The 19123-nt window shown below is 41.9% G+C and overlaps 1 protein-coding gene across 3 annotated transcripts; it reads right to left on the bottom strand.

Annotated features, from left to right (window-relative positions):
* Positions 1-777: 777 nt before the first annotated feature.
* On the bottom strand, positions 778-7268 carry arl13b (ADP-ribosylation factor-like 13b). 3 transcript variants are annotated; one of them, XM_076983039.1, is made up of 10 exons: positions 7147-7268; positions 5794-5885; positions 4440-4510; positions 3628-3877; positions 3094-3199; positions 2681-2883; positions 2473-2596; positions 2282-2372; positions 1565-1681; positions 778-1333 (listed from the first exon to the last, which is right to left on the bottom strand). In XM_076983039.1, exons 2-9 carry the CDS (start codon positions 5850-5852, stop codon positions 1602-1604), a joined length of 984 nt encoding a protein of 327 aa, XP_076839154.1. In that variant the 5' UTR covers positions 5853-5885; positions 7147-7268; the 3' UTR covers positions 778-1333; positions 1565-1601. The 3 variants fall into 3 exon arrangements, with proteins under 3 accessions (XP_076839154.1, XP_076839155.1, XP_076839153.1); XM_076983040.1 differs by lacking the exon at positions 5794-5885 and having other exon boundaries at positions 7147-7235; XM_076983038.1 differs by lacking the exon at positions 7147-7268 and having other exon boundaries at positions 5794-6286.
* Positions 7269-19123: the final 11855 nt, after the last annotated feature.

The raw sequence follows: 19123 nt of genomic DNA on the forward strand, positions 1-19123 counted from the left end.
AAGATATTTGCTATCAAATATCCACTGTAACAGAACAGTAATGGCGTGACATTTGGAAGATTTAAAAGTTACAATATAACAACAGACACCAAGTGAGTAAAAATATTTATGTATTTATTGACACCTCGTATTAAAAACAAATTGATAAAAAGTGCATATAACGAATGAGAACATGATTAAGAAAAGTGTGTTAATTATTTGAAATTGAATATATAACTAAGAAACTAAATCGTGATGGTCAAACATAAAATATTAAACATGGACAAATTAAGAAACCGGTGAAGCACAAACACAAAAGCTGGATGTTGACTGCTGGTTACAACTAACACCTAAACTAAAGGTACCATTTACAGTATTTCTCTGATACAAATAAGTCAAGTACATATAAAGATCAGGCAAATTTTGAAAGTGGAATTCATCTGATCAAGATCACTCCAAAAACACTTTCAGAGCTGTGTATGGCATATATAGTTTATAGACATTTAGTTTATGCATTAAATGTTCCAAAAATAAACAGTTGGCTCAATAAATAATTTTATCCTATGTGAATGTGTTTCACCAAAAATATATTTCAACATTTTTATGTACGGTAACATTCTGAATTGCTACACTTTGAAATGAAATGAAAACACCACCTCTTCCCCTACTCCCACAACAAAAACTCTGAATGTAGTGTCAATCGCTGGTGAGATCTGGAGACAATAAGTCTTTTATAACTGAAATATTGTGCACTATTACATATAAACTTACAGAAAAAAAATACAATAAAAGCTTGAGCAGAGTGGAAATGATATATAAAATAGCAGTATGTATCATTAACATGCTATTCACAGGTCATTACTCCTTTAGGACCTTTTAAACTTGCGCGCACATACACACACGCACGCGTACACACACAAACGCACACACGCACGCACGGAAGACATTTCTGTACCATCACAGTCATACTGAATGGTGTCTATTCAGGACAGTTGGAGATCGAACATTTCATTCAGATCCCGAAAAAGGATGTTTCGTTTCAAAAAGCTCATGAGTTCACAGTTGCGAAGGTGTATTTCAAAGGCTTATTTATTATTTTTTTTTTATATCTATAAACAATTAAGTAAAATGTATACACTAAAATGAGGTTTCATCCTCTTGTGCAAACACTTTTGGCCCAATGTAGGTCCATCTGCCAGTTCAGACACAGCATGTTTCTTGAGGCATGACGCTTCTGTGTCCACTGTTCATTCCTGCTGGACAATGATCATGTGATCCACTTGGGAAAGACCATCAGGTACCAGTTCCTCTCTCATAGGTGATTGCACCTGTGTTGCGTTTTGTACAGCCCAGGCTTGGAGATAAGAGAAATAAAACAAAAAAGACCATGATTGGTGGGGTGAGGAATTGTGAAGTTACCAGAGTGCCTTAGTTATAAGGTAGCATATTGTTTTCTACAAGCACAATTGGAATTATAAATGCTACAAAAAATAAATTATACATTGTATAAAACAAAAAAACAGTGAAGTCCAGTGACTTTCATGTGTTTCAGTGCTGCTTAAGGAAGTTTGGCTAGAACTCTCACCTGGTGGAGGTGGTGGAGTGGGGCTCTTGGTGGAGACCTAAACCTTCAGAGGTTCAACCCTGTTGTTTCTCCACCTCAGGCGTAGTTTCCTGGTCTTTTTGGATTGGTCTGCTGGCCCTGAGGAGGAGATAAAGCATTTTAGCAGCCTAGATTAGGCAGCCAACGATCTGTTTCCCAGGGTGTCTCAGTTCTGCTGACTGTTTGATGACCCTAATTAAATAGCAATTGTAGTTTTTATTAAAGCCATCATTTTAAGTGTTAATTCAGGTTAATTATCTAAAGCAAGGCTATCAAATTCTACTGGTAGAAGCCCGCAGCTCTGTATAATTTAGTGCGTGTCATGTTTTAACATTAGTGATTAATTTCATCAGCTAATCAAGTGTTCGCTGAGGTGAGTCAGGTGTGTTAAGAGGGGAAAATGCTGAGGGATGTATTGCAGATCAGAACAGACTAGAGCGTGGGCCTAGGGGACTAGAGCGTGGGCCTAGGGGACTAGAGCGTGGGCCTAGGGGACTAGAGCGTGGGCCTAGGGGACTAGAGCGTGGGCCTAGGGGACTAGAGCGTGGGCCTAGGGGACTGGTACTACCAAGATGAAGGAGATAAGTAATCCCACACCCAACAATCAGACACCCTTCCACAACAGCAAAAGGAATAATCAAATCAAACAAAAGGACCCAACTCAATACATTTTATTTGGATCATATGAAACATTCTGACCTGATTCGGTGCTCTCTGGCTCCTTCGGTTTGCTCCTGCAATCAAGAGCGCCGCCCTGCTGGCTGCCCTCTCCCGTCTCCTTATTGTCCTTCTGAAATAATTTACTAAATTAACTGAAGTTTGAACAGCGGTCTGATTAAGAGGAACATAGAGGCACATTAAACACCTCATTGGCTGGGAGGGAAACCTGCCTCATGAACAATATGGTGTATTGGCTGGAACGGGTTGGGCATGTTGGCACCCTCCTCCACCTCCTCCTTCTCCTCCTCCACTCGTCCCTCTTCCTGCTCCGCCTCCTCACGCTCTTTCCTTTCCCTACAGGAAGAGTAAACCCTTCAAAATATATATTTCACCAGAACCAAAACAGTTCTGTCTCTCTCACACACGCGGTTTCCTGACCTCTCCTCCCGTATTTGCCGCACTCGTTCCGCTCGCTCCTTCCTGTCTTGCTCCTCCTGGGCCCGCTGCTCGGCCGTGTCCCTCTGCACGCGCTCGGCGATCTCCTCATAGTCCTCTGCGATGTTGCTGAGGAGCCAGTTCAGGCCTCTCCTGATGGACTTGTCCACCTTCCGGCCGTAGCCCAACACCGCCGAGCACGGCTCCTGGTGAGGTCAGCATAAGTTCAGCCTCGTCTCGTACAGCTGGATTTCACTCATCAATGGCAGCCTTGCTGTTAGCTAGCAGAGTGCTGCTAATGTCTGCAGTAAGCTAGCAACCCCCCCCCCACCCCACCCCACCCCACCCCACAGGAAAACCTTGTAGGCTGCCAAGTTTCTCACTGCTGTGAGGATGCTCACTGAATAAATACTCACAATTTTACAGAAACACTTGTTCTCATTGACCAGCTTCTCCAAAGACAGGTGCTCAAAGATTTCGGCTTCACGCAATGCTCCGTCCCGGTCCTGCTTATTGGCCAGTCTAAGGGGAGGGGAAGGGGGTTAGAGTGAGCTGTATGTGTACGCCACCAAGTGAAAGCTGTCACAAACACATGACTCAAGGTCTGCACTTCAGAGCACTGAAGAGGTGTGTGTGTGTGTGTGTCTGTCTGTGTGTGTGCATATGTGCCTAACACGGACAAAACACAAACACCGGACAGCCAATACATCCTCATGATGTCTGCAGTCTGCGATGTTGTGTCTCGTGATGTCTGTTACCACAATATCACGTTGGAGAACCATCCATGACAGGAGATGTCATGTGGAAGATCTAACGTCTGTGCTTCTCACAGTGACGTTGTAGGAACTATGGTGTTGAAGTGCAGGGGTGCTCTGAAGGCTGCGAGGAGGTGCGGGAAACGAGACGTGCGTGAGACGCATGTGAGATGTAACGAGAGATGTGTCACTCACACTAGCACGGGCTTGCCGGCGATGCGAGGGTGTCGGAGGACCTCAGCAATTGTGACTCTGGTCTCATGGAGCCGCTGGATGTCGCTGGAGTCCACCACGAACACCACGCCGTGCGACTCGGAATAATAGTTCTTCCAGATGCCGCGGATGCGCTTCCCGCCGCCGAGGTCGAAGATGGACACCTGGAACTTGCCTTGCTTCAGGTCCACCTTGGAGAAGCCCACCGTGGGGGCCACATTGACTGGGTCCTCTGAGGGAGAGACGTGCGTTACTGTGAGACTACGGTGCGCTTAGCGACCCGCAGTAGCTTTAACCTTGGAGTGAGCTGAACTCCGAGAGCGAGACTGAAGAGTTTCAGCTTTTACCCAGTCCGTCTACATCACACCCTGCTCAAGGCTCTATATCTAACAGGGCTTTGCAATGAAGTGTATTTAGCTGCTTCTGTCTACTGGGCCAACACAAGACAATGAGACCTGCAGGGGTGGTACGTGCTGGTTACTGTGAGATATGTTGAATGCTAAAATGTTGGAAACAAAAGCAAACTACTGTACTTTAGAGCCACGCCTTAAAACATATTACAATATTTAGAAGACCTTTTATATATTTAGAAGAAAATAGACTTTGAAAAAGAAGAGAATAATAAGTAAATAAAAGCAAGAAATTGCAGTTACAAATGACAAACCAGTATATTAATCACGATATGCTGTATGAAAGGGTGGGTATAAAACACTATGGCATCTGCATCTTGGCATTAGGAGTTTAAGGTGATGGTTGAAAGGCATACCACACACACATACTCAGTGTAGCCTCACCTCCCTGAATGCCCCGCACGGTCGCAGTCTTGCCAGCGTTGTCCAGGCCCACCATCAACAACGTCACCTTCCTGTGAGCACACACAAACACCACGCTAGCACGGCGCTCTTGCTAGTGGCCCGCCTGTACCCTACCGCCTTCCATCGATAGCACGCACGCAGTCAATGACTCAGGCTGCGTGTGGGCACAGCCCCGTGAAATGTTCTGGCCCAGGACTGCCACAGTGTGCTGGGATTAGCTGGGGATTTGCACTTTAGTCCTGAAGGATTAGTGGCCAGGTTGTTGGAGGGCAGTGTTAAGTGTTTAGCATTCGGTGACACTAAATTAGCAGTAGGCAGCAAGCTTTATCATTGATTTTGGAGTACTCTAAGATGGGGTTGTGGTTTGAGCTGTATACTCAATCAAGGGAAGGACTCTGGGTCTTCCACCTCTTAGGGTATAGCTGCAACTGGGATTAACTAATATTTGACCCAATTCACTCTCACTGTAAAACAACTTACACCAGGAAACAGTAGAACATTGGCCAATAGTGAGAGTGCACCAGTTTTGGAAAGATCTTTACTATGAATTTCAAAGTTTTCCATGCCAAGAAAGTTCACTGCACAGCTAGTGAAAGGTAAGAAATAACCTGTAGTCCTCCCCAACAGAGGGAGCTTTGTGTTTAGTATGTGTGCACACTGTGCTTTGGTCATTTCTCCACCAAACAGGGCTGAAGCAGAGAGATGTTATGAAGAACAGAGGTGCTCTGAGTGTTCACAAACCAACATAAACTGCTTTCAAGATCAAGGCCATGTTTCCAATATTGAAAGAGAAAGACTAACTATACTACACAATCTGTATACGCATCATGTCTATAGTGTAGTTTTCTCAGGAATCATACAATCATACAGATTTTCTTCAGAACAAAATGGTCTCTCGAAAACACTATCAAGTCTAACTTAGTGATGGTAATCTTGTTTTTTAAATGATATTGCAATAAATGTCAATACATCACAATTTGTTCTCAAACACCTTAATGACTGAGGGTTAACCATATATTGTGTCATGTTATAAAAAGTTCCCTTACAGAGCAAAAACATACATTTTCTCACAATACCAGTAAACCTTAAAGAACAGTTTAAGGAGTTGAGGTGGTCTCAGAGAAGCGACAACACACCTCATATAGTACAGAAATGTACAGACCACATTTATAAACAACTATTCGTACGCCATTGTATATACAATACTTTGTCTAAACAGTACAATTAAGAAAAACAGGTTTAAACTCCTCTACACTGCAATTACGTGGTCGTGCAGATTAAAAGTTAAAGTACAATTCAGATATCAGCGATACTGACTTAGACACTGACTTACCTTGCAGGCTTACGCCACCTTTTTAACCAGCTAAAGCAGTTCGCCATCACACTGGACATTACACCAAACACCTAGACGTACACGGACTTCACCTTAAACGACAGAGACAGAAACGACCTCGCTATATTTTGCATTTATCAGTTCGTCTGATCTTTTAAAACAACTTTTAGACTATCATATTTTTCTGTTATCAACTTAAGCCAGGTTCACACTACACGACTTTTCAGTCGTCAGGTTTTTGTGCCGTTCGCACTACACGACTGGTTGTGCTGTAATCGCGAGTCTTTCAGTTGTTGTGGCTTTCACACTACATGACTGATCGGCGACGCGCGCTCACGAATTACACGACTGGGGAATCGCCGACTCATCTCAGCCAGCGTTCCCATTGGCTGTAGCTAGACGCTGCTGTTGACTCAGTCGCCGACTGGGCTAGATATTGAACATGCTAGATGTTAAACATGCTAGAGATATTTGCTGGGCGTCTGCGACGGCTCGGCGAGCGTCTTTCAGCAGTTCACACTACATGACTGAGCGAGCGCCGAGTGATCGCAGATTTGCCTCCGACCAGTTTCTGTCGGCGATCTACAAAAAACAGTCGGCGACTGAAAAAACAGCCTAAAATCGTGTAGTGGCTGTCCTAAAAGTTGCTAATTTGCATAATATACGTTTTTGAAGATGTAAAGGAATAACGTTGGGAGAAAAAAAAGTGAGTAAAAAACACCCTAAATATGTTAGAACTACAAATGAACAACATCTGTTGCCTTTTTGAGAAGTGGCAGTCACCCTAACCCTAACCCTAACTTTATATTTACATCCCGCTCTGTAAATACGGGGCGGGGCGTCAGCGGCAGCTTTGGGCATGCGCAGTTCATTTGCAGTGTGGACGTGGAGCGGTGAAGGTCTGCTCCGAGTGTGAGACTGCACGCGGCCCATCTCCCCACCCCACCCCGGTCAACACATTTCTGGCCCACAGGTCAGAGCTCTCTGCCAAATCTGGCCCGCAGATAAATATAGTTGAGTAGTCCTGCTGTAGAGAAACAAATAACTCAGCGAAGAAGAAACGGCAGCGAGCCTCCCTAAGTAGGGAGCGAGTCAGCTGCGTGCGTCTCATCTTCGCTGGTCACAGGCGGGCGGTGCTGGGCTACTATATGTGGACCGTGAGCGCCCTCTGGTGGTCATAGGCGGACTACTAGATGTGGACCGTGAGCGCCCTATGGTGGTCATAGGCGGACGGTGCTGTGCTGCCCTGACGAGTCTAGATTTCAGCAACGGTTACAGCACGTGCAGCCTGTTATGTCTATTGAACAACTTTTAGCCGATTGTATTTTTCTGTTATCAAGCATAAAAACTTACCGTGATTCTAGGAGATTTCAGCAATCGTTAGAGTTAATGCACTGAATTTTTCTCTGGGATTAAGAAATTCGATCGTGTAGCTAAACCTCCCTCCGTCTGTTTGCGTTAAGCGCAACAGCTATAAGGTCCGACCAGCCCTAAAAGCGCTTTGTTGTTGTGTTTCTATAGAAACGAGAAGGCTGTTACTGTGATTACAGAGACCGCGGAGGCAGTGTCCAATTATGACGTCAAATCCAATTATGAAATCGTTAGCGCGCAAAATCACTTCGCGAGCAAATCTACTATCGCTCGCGAGGAACATTTGTCACACCCTTTCTGCTCGCGATTAAGCTCCTGCTGGCGCAGCAGATGCTTGATTTTTGACAGTTGTGGGAGGGACCAGACAGGATTGGCTGTGGCTGTTTTTAGGATGTGAATTGTGGTTGGCTGTCAGTAGGGACCGTTTCATATTTATTTTTTCACGATATCAACGCATTTAGGCAGCTGGAAGCTTCAAATACTTTGAACTATATTAAAACAAATAACGAGCTAGTTAGCTAACCTAGCTAGTTATTTATAAGTCTGACGTTTGCACTGTATACATGGTTAGCTAGCTAGCTAAGTTGGCTAATTGTAGTACACAAAATAAAACTGCCTTAGCAATGGACTTGGCATGTAGCTAGCAAGCCTCCTTAGCTAGCTAGCTAACTAACCATGTATACCAATGCTAATGTCGGACTTATTTTAACATGCACAAGGAAACATTTGTGGATGTGCCATTTGGCAAACAGTATAACATTTTTTTCACAAATGGATTAGTAGGCAGTGAAGCAAAACAATACACGCTCAAAGCAGATATCTTCCCATAATTTGGTAGAAATATGAAATGTTCTCAGGGTGAATTTTGCAGAAAGATCAATTCGCTTCCATGTCCTTTATAAATCATTGTAAAAAAAACTTGATGGATAAACTGTAAACTATATTAAAAGATACTTCTTTCACTTTATGCATGATATATATTTTGCTGGCAAGGTCCAGATATCTTTCCAGTCAAGGTTGTTAGAGATGGTGTTCCAATAGATACACATGGATTAAATACAACAGCTTTCTGAAACAGTGAACATATATGATGATTACTATTGTGTGATGTAGAGAAACATTTTCCCTATTTCAAGATTGGTTGGGTTGATGGGTAATAATGTTGGATCATGTCCTACTGTACTTTTAAATAGCATTCACTCCAGCAGGTATAGCATTTATAACTAATTCAGCAAAAGGAATTGCAACATTGAATTTACTAAATTCTTGATTTGTCAGTAGAGAGCCATTTGAGTTAAATAACTGTTGTACCAAGAGTATATTGTGAAACCATAGATGGTAAAATAAAGATTTGTTTCTATATACAATGTCTTTGTTGTTCCAATCTTTAGGTAAATAATTATCAAAAATCTTTTGGATTTTTACATTTTCAGGTTTGTCCATTTTTTCATTATATCGTTCAGGCCATACCATATATGACCTATATTGTTAGAACTCAAACTCCTCATTTCAAATGCTGTCATGGATTGAGGTTTCTGTGATGTGCTCCAAGTCTGGTTCAAATTGACCTGTCAGGGACGCTACTGTACACAAAAACCTCTAAAATCATCAAAACTAATGCTGCAATCCTGTCATGCAGAATACAGAAAAGTAATGAATCTTGAATAATTAAGACCAATGAGCCAAATAACTTTGTAATTACATATTATAACAAAAACTATACTGCCTGACCAGGAATTAACATTTTTTGCACTAAAATTTCTTCATCGCTGTAATATCTGTATTGTAGTACTTTGTCTCCATCTACTGGCCAAATACTGGAGCCTACTGAAAAGCATTGCTTACATGAAACCCCTCGCAAACACACACATACACACAAACTAATCTCAGCATGTGCTTTAGTTGTATGATCTGAATCATTTTTTGCCAGTACATTTTGCCACATTTTGATCTTTTGGGGCTTTAGTGCCTCATCTGATATAAAAAAAAAAACACTTCATACATTCATATCAAAGGTCAAACATTTGCTCAAAACAACACATTGGTTCTCTTTGGCTGCTTAGGACTATAGGGCCTATACGTGTGTGAACTTGAAATCAAATTAGTTTGACATGCATAAAAACTCAAATGGTTTATTATTTAACAAAATTTTAATAAAGTTATTCAAATGTCCACATATGTGGACAACATGCAAGAACAAAGTAAATATTATCTATAAAAATTGCCTAAATCTATAACAAATTGTGAGACTCCATCCTCTTTTCATTTAAACAAGTACGTTTTGTTCTGTTAAAAGAATCTTGAAACAAAGAACATTTGAACAGTTAATTGCAATTTAATGTCATGCAGGGTACAATTTAGCTTGGTTTGGATAAATTAAGATAGGCAGTGGTGTCAAAACATTCAGGTTATTCCACACTTATTTCCTTGTATGGAATCCCTCAAAACAGTCTCATCTATTAGTGAGTATGGAAACAGACTGGAGAATAACTCAATGGCTACCTCACTCTGCGCTTTCACCTCAAAATTCCCCATGAACATAGATGTGATCCCTTGGTAATCAATATCTTTGCATCTCCAGATTCTATTCCTGCCTCTGACATTCTGTTTTCTTTGAAAATGTCACGTAGGGCTACGCCCCCCCTCTCTTAGCTGTCACTCTGGTTCCCTGTCCCTCGTGTCTGTGTTGTTCCCTGCTCCTTGATCCCGCCCAGCTTGTCTGTTGCCCTGGTTTCCCCTCATCTGCCACGCCCTTGTCATCAGTGTTATCACCTGTTCTAGTCTAGTTCTATGTATTTATAGTCCTTGTATTTCCCATATCTGTATCGGTTGTTTTGTTTCTATGCCTCGTTTGTTTCTCGTACCCTTTGATATCCCTGTTACGTGTACTAGTTGTGAGTACTGTTTCCCTTTGCGAGTATTTCTGCCTGTTCCGTCTTTCCCCGTCGTGTGTAGTTTCCTGTCCAAATGCCTGTTTATATCTCTTGTTCTGCTTGCTCACCCAATATGACCCGTGCCTGTTATAATGACCACGTCTTTGGAATTCCATTCAATAAATCTCGCTCTCCTCAGCGTTTGTGTCCGCCTCCCTACTCTGCGTCACACAGAACGTTACGGATGAGCCACAGGAAAATAGGGAAATAGTTGTACACTTTTGTGTACAACTATTAATGAAGTTTAGTGTAGTTGTACACTTACATTTACATTTATGGCATTTAGCAGATGCTCTTATCCAGAGCGACTTACAAAAGTGCTAAGTGTTTAATCAGAATATGCATCTCTATCTAGTATAAACAGGTTTAAGTCCAAACTACTCTAGCTCAAGCACTGCCATAAACAGTTGCCAGTGCTGATACCTAAGAAGACAACAAAATATAAGATTAGACACAGAGCAATACCTAGCAAGACTGAAATACCTACAAGACTACATTAGCAAGTGTTCCCAGAGATAAAGTGCAATTACGATTTATACCAATGCTTCAGTGGATTAGTGCTTATAAGTGCTTTACAAAGAGATGGGTCTTCAGTCTGCGTTTGAACACCACGAGTATTGGTGCCATTTTATATTTAATAATTTATGCTCATATTTAAGTATTCATGGGATGTATTTAGTATTTGTATAGTTTAGAATATTTATGATTGCAGTATAATTATATTAGTGTTTATCATTTATATTTAGTTTAATCTGCATTTACTTTAATGTGTAGAATTTTCTAGAATGAATAGGAACTGATGCTGAGCAATGACGTTTCGAGAGCTCGCGCATCTATCGAATGGTAAATGGTTGTTTTTGTTATGATTTGATCGTCAGTAAAGACGGGGCGAGCTCACTGTTTTCTACCGTCGTTCAAACTTTTAACACGCGTAGACTCGTTCATTCCGTCTGACTGAGTGGTTATTTGTATGAATGAAAAGAAAGAAATTGTCAACAATTTACGAACAAACATTTAGCCACTACAGCGAGAGAGTTCGCTGTTCGGATAGCCAGTGGAAGTTCGTTCCACCATCTTGTCGCGTGTCTTCCATGAATATTGAGGGATGGCGGGTCAAGCCGAGCCGTACTTGAAGCGCGAAGGGCTCGAGGTGCGGATCGACTCTTGACCATTGCCATATGGTATGAAGGAGCTGGTCCATTTTTGGCTTTGTAGGCAAGCATAAAATTTTTTAACTGTATGCGAGCAGCCACGGGAAGCCAGTGAAGGGAGCGCAGCAGTGGAGTGACATGAGTGAACTTGGGTAGATTGAAGACAAGCCTTGCTGCTGCATTCTGGATCAGTTGCAAGGCCCTGATGGCCTGCAGAGGAAGACCAGCCAGGAGGGAGTTGCAGTAGTCCAGTCTTGAAATGACAAGAGACTGGACAAGCACCTGGGAGGCCTCCTGCCTGCGTGGATAGTATGAAAGGACCGTTACTGTTTCAGGTATGTTCTACTGCTGTTTCAGGTAGCCTATGTTCTTATCATAATATGTAGGCTATGCTACTGCATCGTAATGAAAGCTGCATTGAATACTTTCAAGGATTTCCAAGAGGAACTGATATTTTATGGTATTATTTTAGTTTAACAGTTCTATTGTCCACTAAGGTGAGACTATTTTCAGTCAGGACGTATTTACTCTGTACATAATATGGAAACTCTAGTTATGTCATTTAACCACATTAAGGCATTTTAAAACTTAAGTTCTGTAGATACTTCCACATATATGGTTGTCTGCGCTATACGAGCTTGTCACACTATTTTATGTGCAGAGGTGTCAAGTAACGAAGTACAAATACTTCGTTACCTTACTTAAGTAGAAATTTTGGTTATTTATACTTTACTGGAGTAATTATTTTTCAGCTGACTTTTTACTTCTACTCCTTACATTTTTACACCATTATCTGTACTTTCTACTCCTTACATTTTAAAAATAGCCTCGTTACTGCTATTTCATTTTGACTTGTTTTCAATCCGGCATGTCATCGTTTTAAAAAAAACCCTATCCTGACTAATCACGCCATCTGGATAGAGTGAATTTGATTGTGGTTGGATGAGAAGTATAAACATATAATATTCCAACACCCTATTGGTTTGTACGTGATCCATCACACCTGCACACATCACGTCACACTCCAGCGAGGACGTAGCAGACGTATGTAGCTTAGTATAAAGATGTCCGTGGCAGACTCAAGAGAGTTTGAGTGAAGTGTCCCAACCAAGCACCAACGAGGAGGCCAGGATGACCAACCAACCCTTGTACTCAAGTACATTCATTTTCAATGGGCATATGTGCCCATTTTTCAACATTAACATTTTAATATAACATAAAATAACTGCTTCTAAACTAGGCTTGTCACGATACTAAGAATTACAACTTCGATACGATACTTAAAAAAATATTGAAATTCGATAACATTTTCGATACCAAAGTCAGATACTGTGCTAATTTCCATTTTAAAGCCTTTTTATTTTTTTTTATAAACAAACAAATGAATGTTGCTTTGTGTTTAAAAATGCTTGAAAGTGTAACTTCATTTCACAACAAATAGCTGTCTGACTGATCAGATCACTTATATGACGTTAACAAATACGAGCCTCTTGTAATTCCAGGACGAAACATGAGAGAACGTGAGGATGTTAAGATTGGGCGTTTTGAAAATAAACAACCATTAAATAATGTGATAAAAAAGCGAATAATTTCGAGTATATGCAGAGCCGGAGTGGCTAATCGGGAGGTTCGGGAGGATTCCCGATGGGCCGGCTCATGTCAGTCTCTAGTTTGGGCCGATTGGGATGGAAAAATAATTTTGGGCCGGATTTGGGCATGAAACTCCCGGGCTGAAAAAGTGTCCCACTCCGGCCCTGAGTATATGTATACAGTTGTGATCAAATTTATTCAACCCCCACTGAAATAAAGTGTTTTGGCCAGTTTGACATTGATTTTGATCATTTCAGTCATCTTATTTACAATTATATCAAAGAGGCACTTATAAATTAGACAAACATAACATAATATTTATGATGGAATAACCACAAATGTCTTTACTGTGCTCACATCATTATCAGTTTTATTCAACCCCCTAGTGACATTATTTTTTAGTACTTAGTACAACATCCTTTTCCAGTCATGACAGCTTTCAAGCGTGAAGCATAGCTTGACACAAGTGTCTTGCAGCGACCTATGGGTATCTTAGCCCATTCTTCATGGGCAAAAGCCTCCAGTTCAGTCACATTCTTAGGCTTGCGCACTGCAACTGCCTTCTTTAGGTCCCACCAGAGGTTCTCAATTGGATTTAAGTCTGGTGATTGCGATGGCCACTCTAGAATGTTCCAGCCTTTCATGTTCAACCATGCTCTAGTGGACTTGGATGTGTGCTTCGGATCATTGTCCTGTTGGAAGGTCCAACGTCTCCCAAGCCGCAGGTTTGTGACTGACTCCATCACATTTTCCTCCAAGATCTCCTGGTACTGAAGGGAATTCATGGTACCCTGCACATGTTGAAGCTTTCCTGTACCATTAGAAGCAAAACAGCCCCAAAGCATAATTGACCCCCCGCCATGCTTCACAGTAGGCAAGGTGTTCTTTTGTTCATAAGCCTGGTTCTTCCTTCTCCAAACATAGCGCTGATCCATTGTCCCAAACAGTTCTAATTTAGTTTCATCTGACCACAGTACACTGTCCCAAAACCTTTGTGGCTTGTCCACATGACTTTTGGCATACTGCAGTCGACTTTTCTTGTTCTTTGGAGTCAGCAAGGGGGTGCGTCTGGGCGTTCTGGCATGGAGGTCTTCGTTATGCAGTGCGCGCCTTATTGTCTGAGCTGAAACTTCAGTGCCCACATCTGACAGGTCTTTTTTCAGTTCCTTAGCAGTCACGCGGGGATTTTTCTCCACATCAATCAATCAATCAATCAATCAAATTTTATTTATATAGCGCTTTTTACAACAGTTGTTGTCACAAAGCAGCTTTACAAGTGCCGAGTCCTAGCCCCCAGTGAGCAAGCCAAAGGCGACAGTGGAAAGGAAAAACTCCCTAGTTTTTGCATGAGGAAGAAACCTTGAGAGGAACCAAGACTCAGGGGGGGAGCCCATCCTCCTCTGGCCGACACCGGTCACCATGACAACAACAACAATATAGACAGAATGTAGACAGAATGTAAAAGATGCAATAATGTCCATTTAGACCGAAAAAGATGTAATAATGTCCATCATGGTGTAGGCATCCGGTTAGGCAGGAGGTGGCCAGCCAGGATGGATCGCTTGTCTCTCCTCATCTCATTATACCTCAAGCAGGCGGGCAGCCATGTGGAGAAATGAAACAGGGAAAATTAGCTCTGTATGAGGACATATACAGGACAGGTAAAATTATAAACATTTCTGGAGTGTGGCAGCAACTCCGGCACTAAGTTAAATTATTACAGCCTAGCTAAAAAAAAAAGGCAGAACCAGAAGGTAACATAGGCTTGGGGGCATTCTGAGACAATGGCATCCGTCCACTGCACTGTCAACAAACTTGAGTGACCACGAGCAGTGACAGGATGACAGCACCAGCACCCCAGTCTACCATAAAACCCTTCGTCTATGAACCCCTGGATCTGTACCTTTATCTAAGGGGGATATTAACTATCAAACGCTAGACTAAATAAGTGGGTTTTCAACCTAGATTTAAAGATTGTGACTGTGTCAGAGTCCCGGACACATTTAGGAAGATTATTCCAAAGCTGGGGGGCCTTATAAGAAAAGGCTCTTCCCCCTGCTGTTACCTTGTTAATTTGTTGAACTAATAACAGACCAGCACCCTGTGATCTTAGTTGACGTGGGGGTTCATAGTAGGAAATAAGTTCCTGGAGGTATTCAGGAGCAAGCCCGTGTAGTGCTTTATATGCTAATAATAGAATTTTAAAATCAATACGAAATTTAACTGGGAGCCAATGCAGGGCTGATAGGACTGGTCTAATATGCTGAAATTTTCTAGTTCTGGTCAGAACTCTAGCTGCGGCATTTTGAACTACTTGAAGTTTATTTAGATTCCTATTTGAACATCCTGACAGTAGTGAATTGCAGTAGTCTAGTCTAGAGCTAACAAAGGCGTGCACCAATTTTTCTGCATCATCCTGTGATAATGCATTTCTTAATTTGGCAATGTTGCGGAGATGTAGAAAAGCTATCCTAGTAGTATTATCTATATATTTATCAAATGATAGGTCGGAGTCGAGTATGACGACTAGGTTTTTGGCTACTGTGCCAGGTGTAATGGGATAGTCCGCAAGATTAAGCATTAAATTTGGAATTTTCTGTCTTGCGACCTTAGGGCCCACAAGGAGAACTTCTGTTTTGTCCTCATTTAATTGTAGGAAGTTTAGAGACATCCAGCATTTAATATCTCTTACACAGGCCTCAATTTTTCCTAAACTGAGTTTGTCATCGGGTTTGGCTGATATGTAAAGTTGAGTGTCATCTGCATAGCAGTGAAAATTGACACCATGTTTGTTTATAACTGTGCCCAATGGTAGCATATATAATGTAAATAATAGTGGTCCTAAGATGGAGCCTTGCGGGACCCCATATTTAACCATTGTACGTTTGGATGAAATATTATTGAGCTCTACAAACTGATAGCGATTTGTTAAGTAAGACTGAAACCATGAAAGGGCTGTGCCTGAGACTCCAACCCAGCGTTCTAACCTTTCTAGCAAGATCCTATGATCAATTGTGTCGAAAGCTGCACTAAGATCAAGAAGCACTAACAGTGATACATAGCCTTGATCTGATGCAAGGAGGAGATCATTTGTTACTTTAACTAATGCTGTTTCAGTACTGTGATGGGGCCTAAAACCAGATTGGAACTTTTCAAATGTGTTATTCCTATGCAGATATAGGCATAATTGCTGGGCAACAGCTTTTTCTATGATCTTAGATATAAATGATGTGTTTGAAATGGGTCTATAATTAGATAGCACAGTCGGATCAAGATTTGGTTTCTTGATCAGAGGTTTGATAATTGCTAATTTACATGATTTGGGCATGTGACCTATTGTAATGGATGAGTTAACTATAGTTAGAAGAGGTTCAGTTACAGCTGGTAATACCTCTTTTAATAACTTTGAGGGAACTGAGTCTAATGTGCAGGTAGTACAATTTAAGGAAGAAATTATTTTCTCTAATTCTGATTTTGGGAGTGGATGAAAAGCATCAAGTTTTTCTCCCGGTATGTAATTTAAATCAATATCAACCAAACCAGATGACATACCAGTTGTATTGCTAATAAAGGGTTTTATATTTTGTCTAATATTCTCTATTTTATTATCAAAGAAATCTATAAATACATTACTAGTGAGGTTTACTGGAATCTGAGGTTCTGTGCCTGCTTGATTTTTTGTAAGTTTAGAAATAGTATTAAAAAGAAATCTAGGATTGTTTTTATTTTTCTCTATCAGTGAGGCTAAGTATGCTGAGTGTGCTTTAGTGAGTGCCCGTTTGTAGTCAATAATGCTATCCTTCCAGGCACAGTGGAATACTTCCAATTTAGTAGATCGCCATTTCCGCTCTAATTTACGTGCTATTTGTTTTAAGTTTCTAGTTTGGTCGGTGTACCATGGGGCGAGCTTTTTGGATCTAGCTTTTTTATATTTTAGTGGAGCTACTATATCTAGAGCTGATCTGCAGGTATTCTCTAAGTAGTCGGTTAGACTATCTAACTCTCCTGGATCGGATGGCGAGTGGGCTAAAGCAGTTAAGTCAGGGAGGGTTTCAATAAACTGTGTTGCTGTTGATGAATTTATTGAGCGCTTTATACACTGCCGAGGAGACGGGCGGGTATTTATGTTAAGGTGAAAATCGAATTTTACTAAATAATGATCGGAGATTGCTACGGTTTGCGGGAGTATGTTTATATTATCTACGTCGATACCCAGCGTTAATATTAGATCTAGGGTATGATTTCGATAATGTGTAGGTCCTACTACGTTTTGTTTAATGCCGACAGAGTTCAATATAGAAGTAAAAGCCCTTGTCAGTGGATCCTCCGTATTATCAAAGTGTATGTTAAAGTCTCCTACCATTATTATTTTGTCACTACATACTGCTAAATTTGCTGCAAAATCGGTGAAATCGTTTAAGAAATCTGAGTAAGGCCCTGGTGGTCTGTATACATTAGTTAGGGAGAATGTACTTTTATTTTCAGATGGACTAATTACATTAATAGACTGCATCTCAAATGAGTTTGAGATATCTAAGTATTTCTGATGAATTTCTAAACAATCACGATAGATTATACATATTCCACCTCCTCTGCCTGACAGTCTAGGTCTATGTATATAACTATATCCCACAGGAGTGGCTTCGTTTAGAGTTAAATAATCACCAGATTGAACCCACGTTTCAGTTAGACAAAGAATATCAATTTTCTGGTCTGTTATAAGTTCATTTACAAAAACTGCTTTTGAGTTGAGCGATCGAATATTGATTAATCCAATTTTCAGATCGGTCATATAGGTTGTAATAATTTGATGTGAAGTCTGAATATTAGTTAAAAACTTCGGGCGGACTATTTTCTTATGATTTAGTTTAACCCGGGGCACAGACACAGTCTCAATCCTAAGGGAACTTGGTGACGCCTCTAAGCAGCTCGCAGACAGGTTTAACCCGTTAGTCTGCGGCCTGGTCGCGACCCTGGACAGTCAGCAGCTCCTAATGCTACTCTGCCGACTAGCTAACAGGCTATGGGCTATGCTGCAAGATAACAGGGCAGCGCCATCCCGGGTGGGGTGGACACCGTCCCTGCCTAAAAGACCAGGCTTGCCCTCGAACTCTTCCCAATTATTAATAAAGCCCACTTGATTTTCTGAACACCACTTGGACATCCAGCGATTTAGCGACGTGAGCCTGCTGTACTGCTCATCACCGCGCCGCATTGGGATGGGGCCAGAGCAGATTACGGCATCGGACATCGTCTGGGCTAATTTAACCACCTCTTTAACATTAGCCTTAGTCACCTCTGACTGCCGCAGACGTATATCGTTGGCCCCTACATGAATCACTATCCTAGAAAACCTCCTATGGGCTAACAATCTAAGGTTGCCACTAATGTCCGGCGCTCTGGCTCCCGGTAAACAGCTGACTGTAACCGCTGGTGCCCCTACAGCTACAGCTACTTTCACGTGTCGGACTATAGAGTCTCCTATGACCAGAGTCTCCTCAGCGGGTGTAACACTGAGCGGGGCAAACCTGTTGGACACGTGAACCGGGGAGTGGTGCTCTGGTGGGCTAGCGCTGGCGTTAGCGGTAGCTGCAGCCCTCGCTCTCCGACTACGCCGCCGAGACGTCACCCATTCACCCCGCTGTGAGGGCTCTATCGCCGGAGTCGCGGAGGGACTAGTTCTCCCTGGCGCGTCCACACCTACTACAGACCCTGTCCCTGTCTCTCTATCCCTCAATAATGAGTGGACGCGTCGCTCTAAGCTTTCCACTTTCGCCACAAGAGAAGTAACTAACTGGCACCTCTCACAAATACTATGACTATTACTATCAGTGGCGAAAGGGTCTAGACTAAACATGCCACACTCCGAACACGGGAACAAACCAACACCAGCCATGAATAAATCAAAACACTTACCGTGTCTAGCCGATATATAAACTTACGCTAGCTGATTTGTGAAGGCAGAAAGTTGGTCAGCGGCCGGAATAAAACCTGTAAAATTTATCTAGGAATGCAAAAGGTAAAGATTAGCACGTAAATAGATTATTATACTTTAGAAAACAATTTCAAAATTCGCTCCGCAACAGCGTCGGTCGGCAGGAAGTCGGCAGCTGTGCGCTTCAGGTAGCGCACAGCAGTCGCGGTCAGGATCTTCTTTCTGCCACGACCAGGTAACGTTTCCACTGTGCCCTTTAACTTGAACTTGCGAATGATACTTCCGATAGTGTCTCTTGGAATATTTAACAACTTCGCAATCTTTTTATATCCATTGCCATTCTTGTGAAG

The sequence above is a fragment of the Brachyhypopomus gauderio genome, chromosome 20, assembly GCF_052324685.1.
Source record: "Brachyhypopomus gauderio isolate BG-103 chromosome 20, BGAUD_0.2, whole genome shotgun sequence".
Lineage (NCBI taxonomy): Eukaryota > Metazoa > Chordata > Actinopteri > Gymnotiformes > Hypopomidae > Brachyhypopomus > Brachyhypopomus gauderio.

What these genes read in the sequence shown, in the direction of transcription:
- arl13b (XM_076983039.1), bottom strand. Translation starts at nt 5,852, where the DNA reads ATGTCCAGTGTGATGGCGAACTGCTTTAGCTGGTTAAAAAGGTGGCGT. An exon ending in CGTGCGGGGCATTCAGGGAG is followed by an intron (nt 3,878 to 4,439) that starts GTGAGGCTACAC and finishes TCTCTCCCTCAG; the next exon opens with AGGACCCAGTCAATGTGGCC. An exon ending in GCCAGAGAGCACCGAATCAG is followed by an intron (nt 1,682 to 2,281) that starts GTCAGAATGTTT and finishes TCTCCTCCTCAG; the next exon opens with GGCCAGCAGACCAATCCAAA.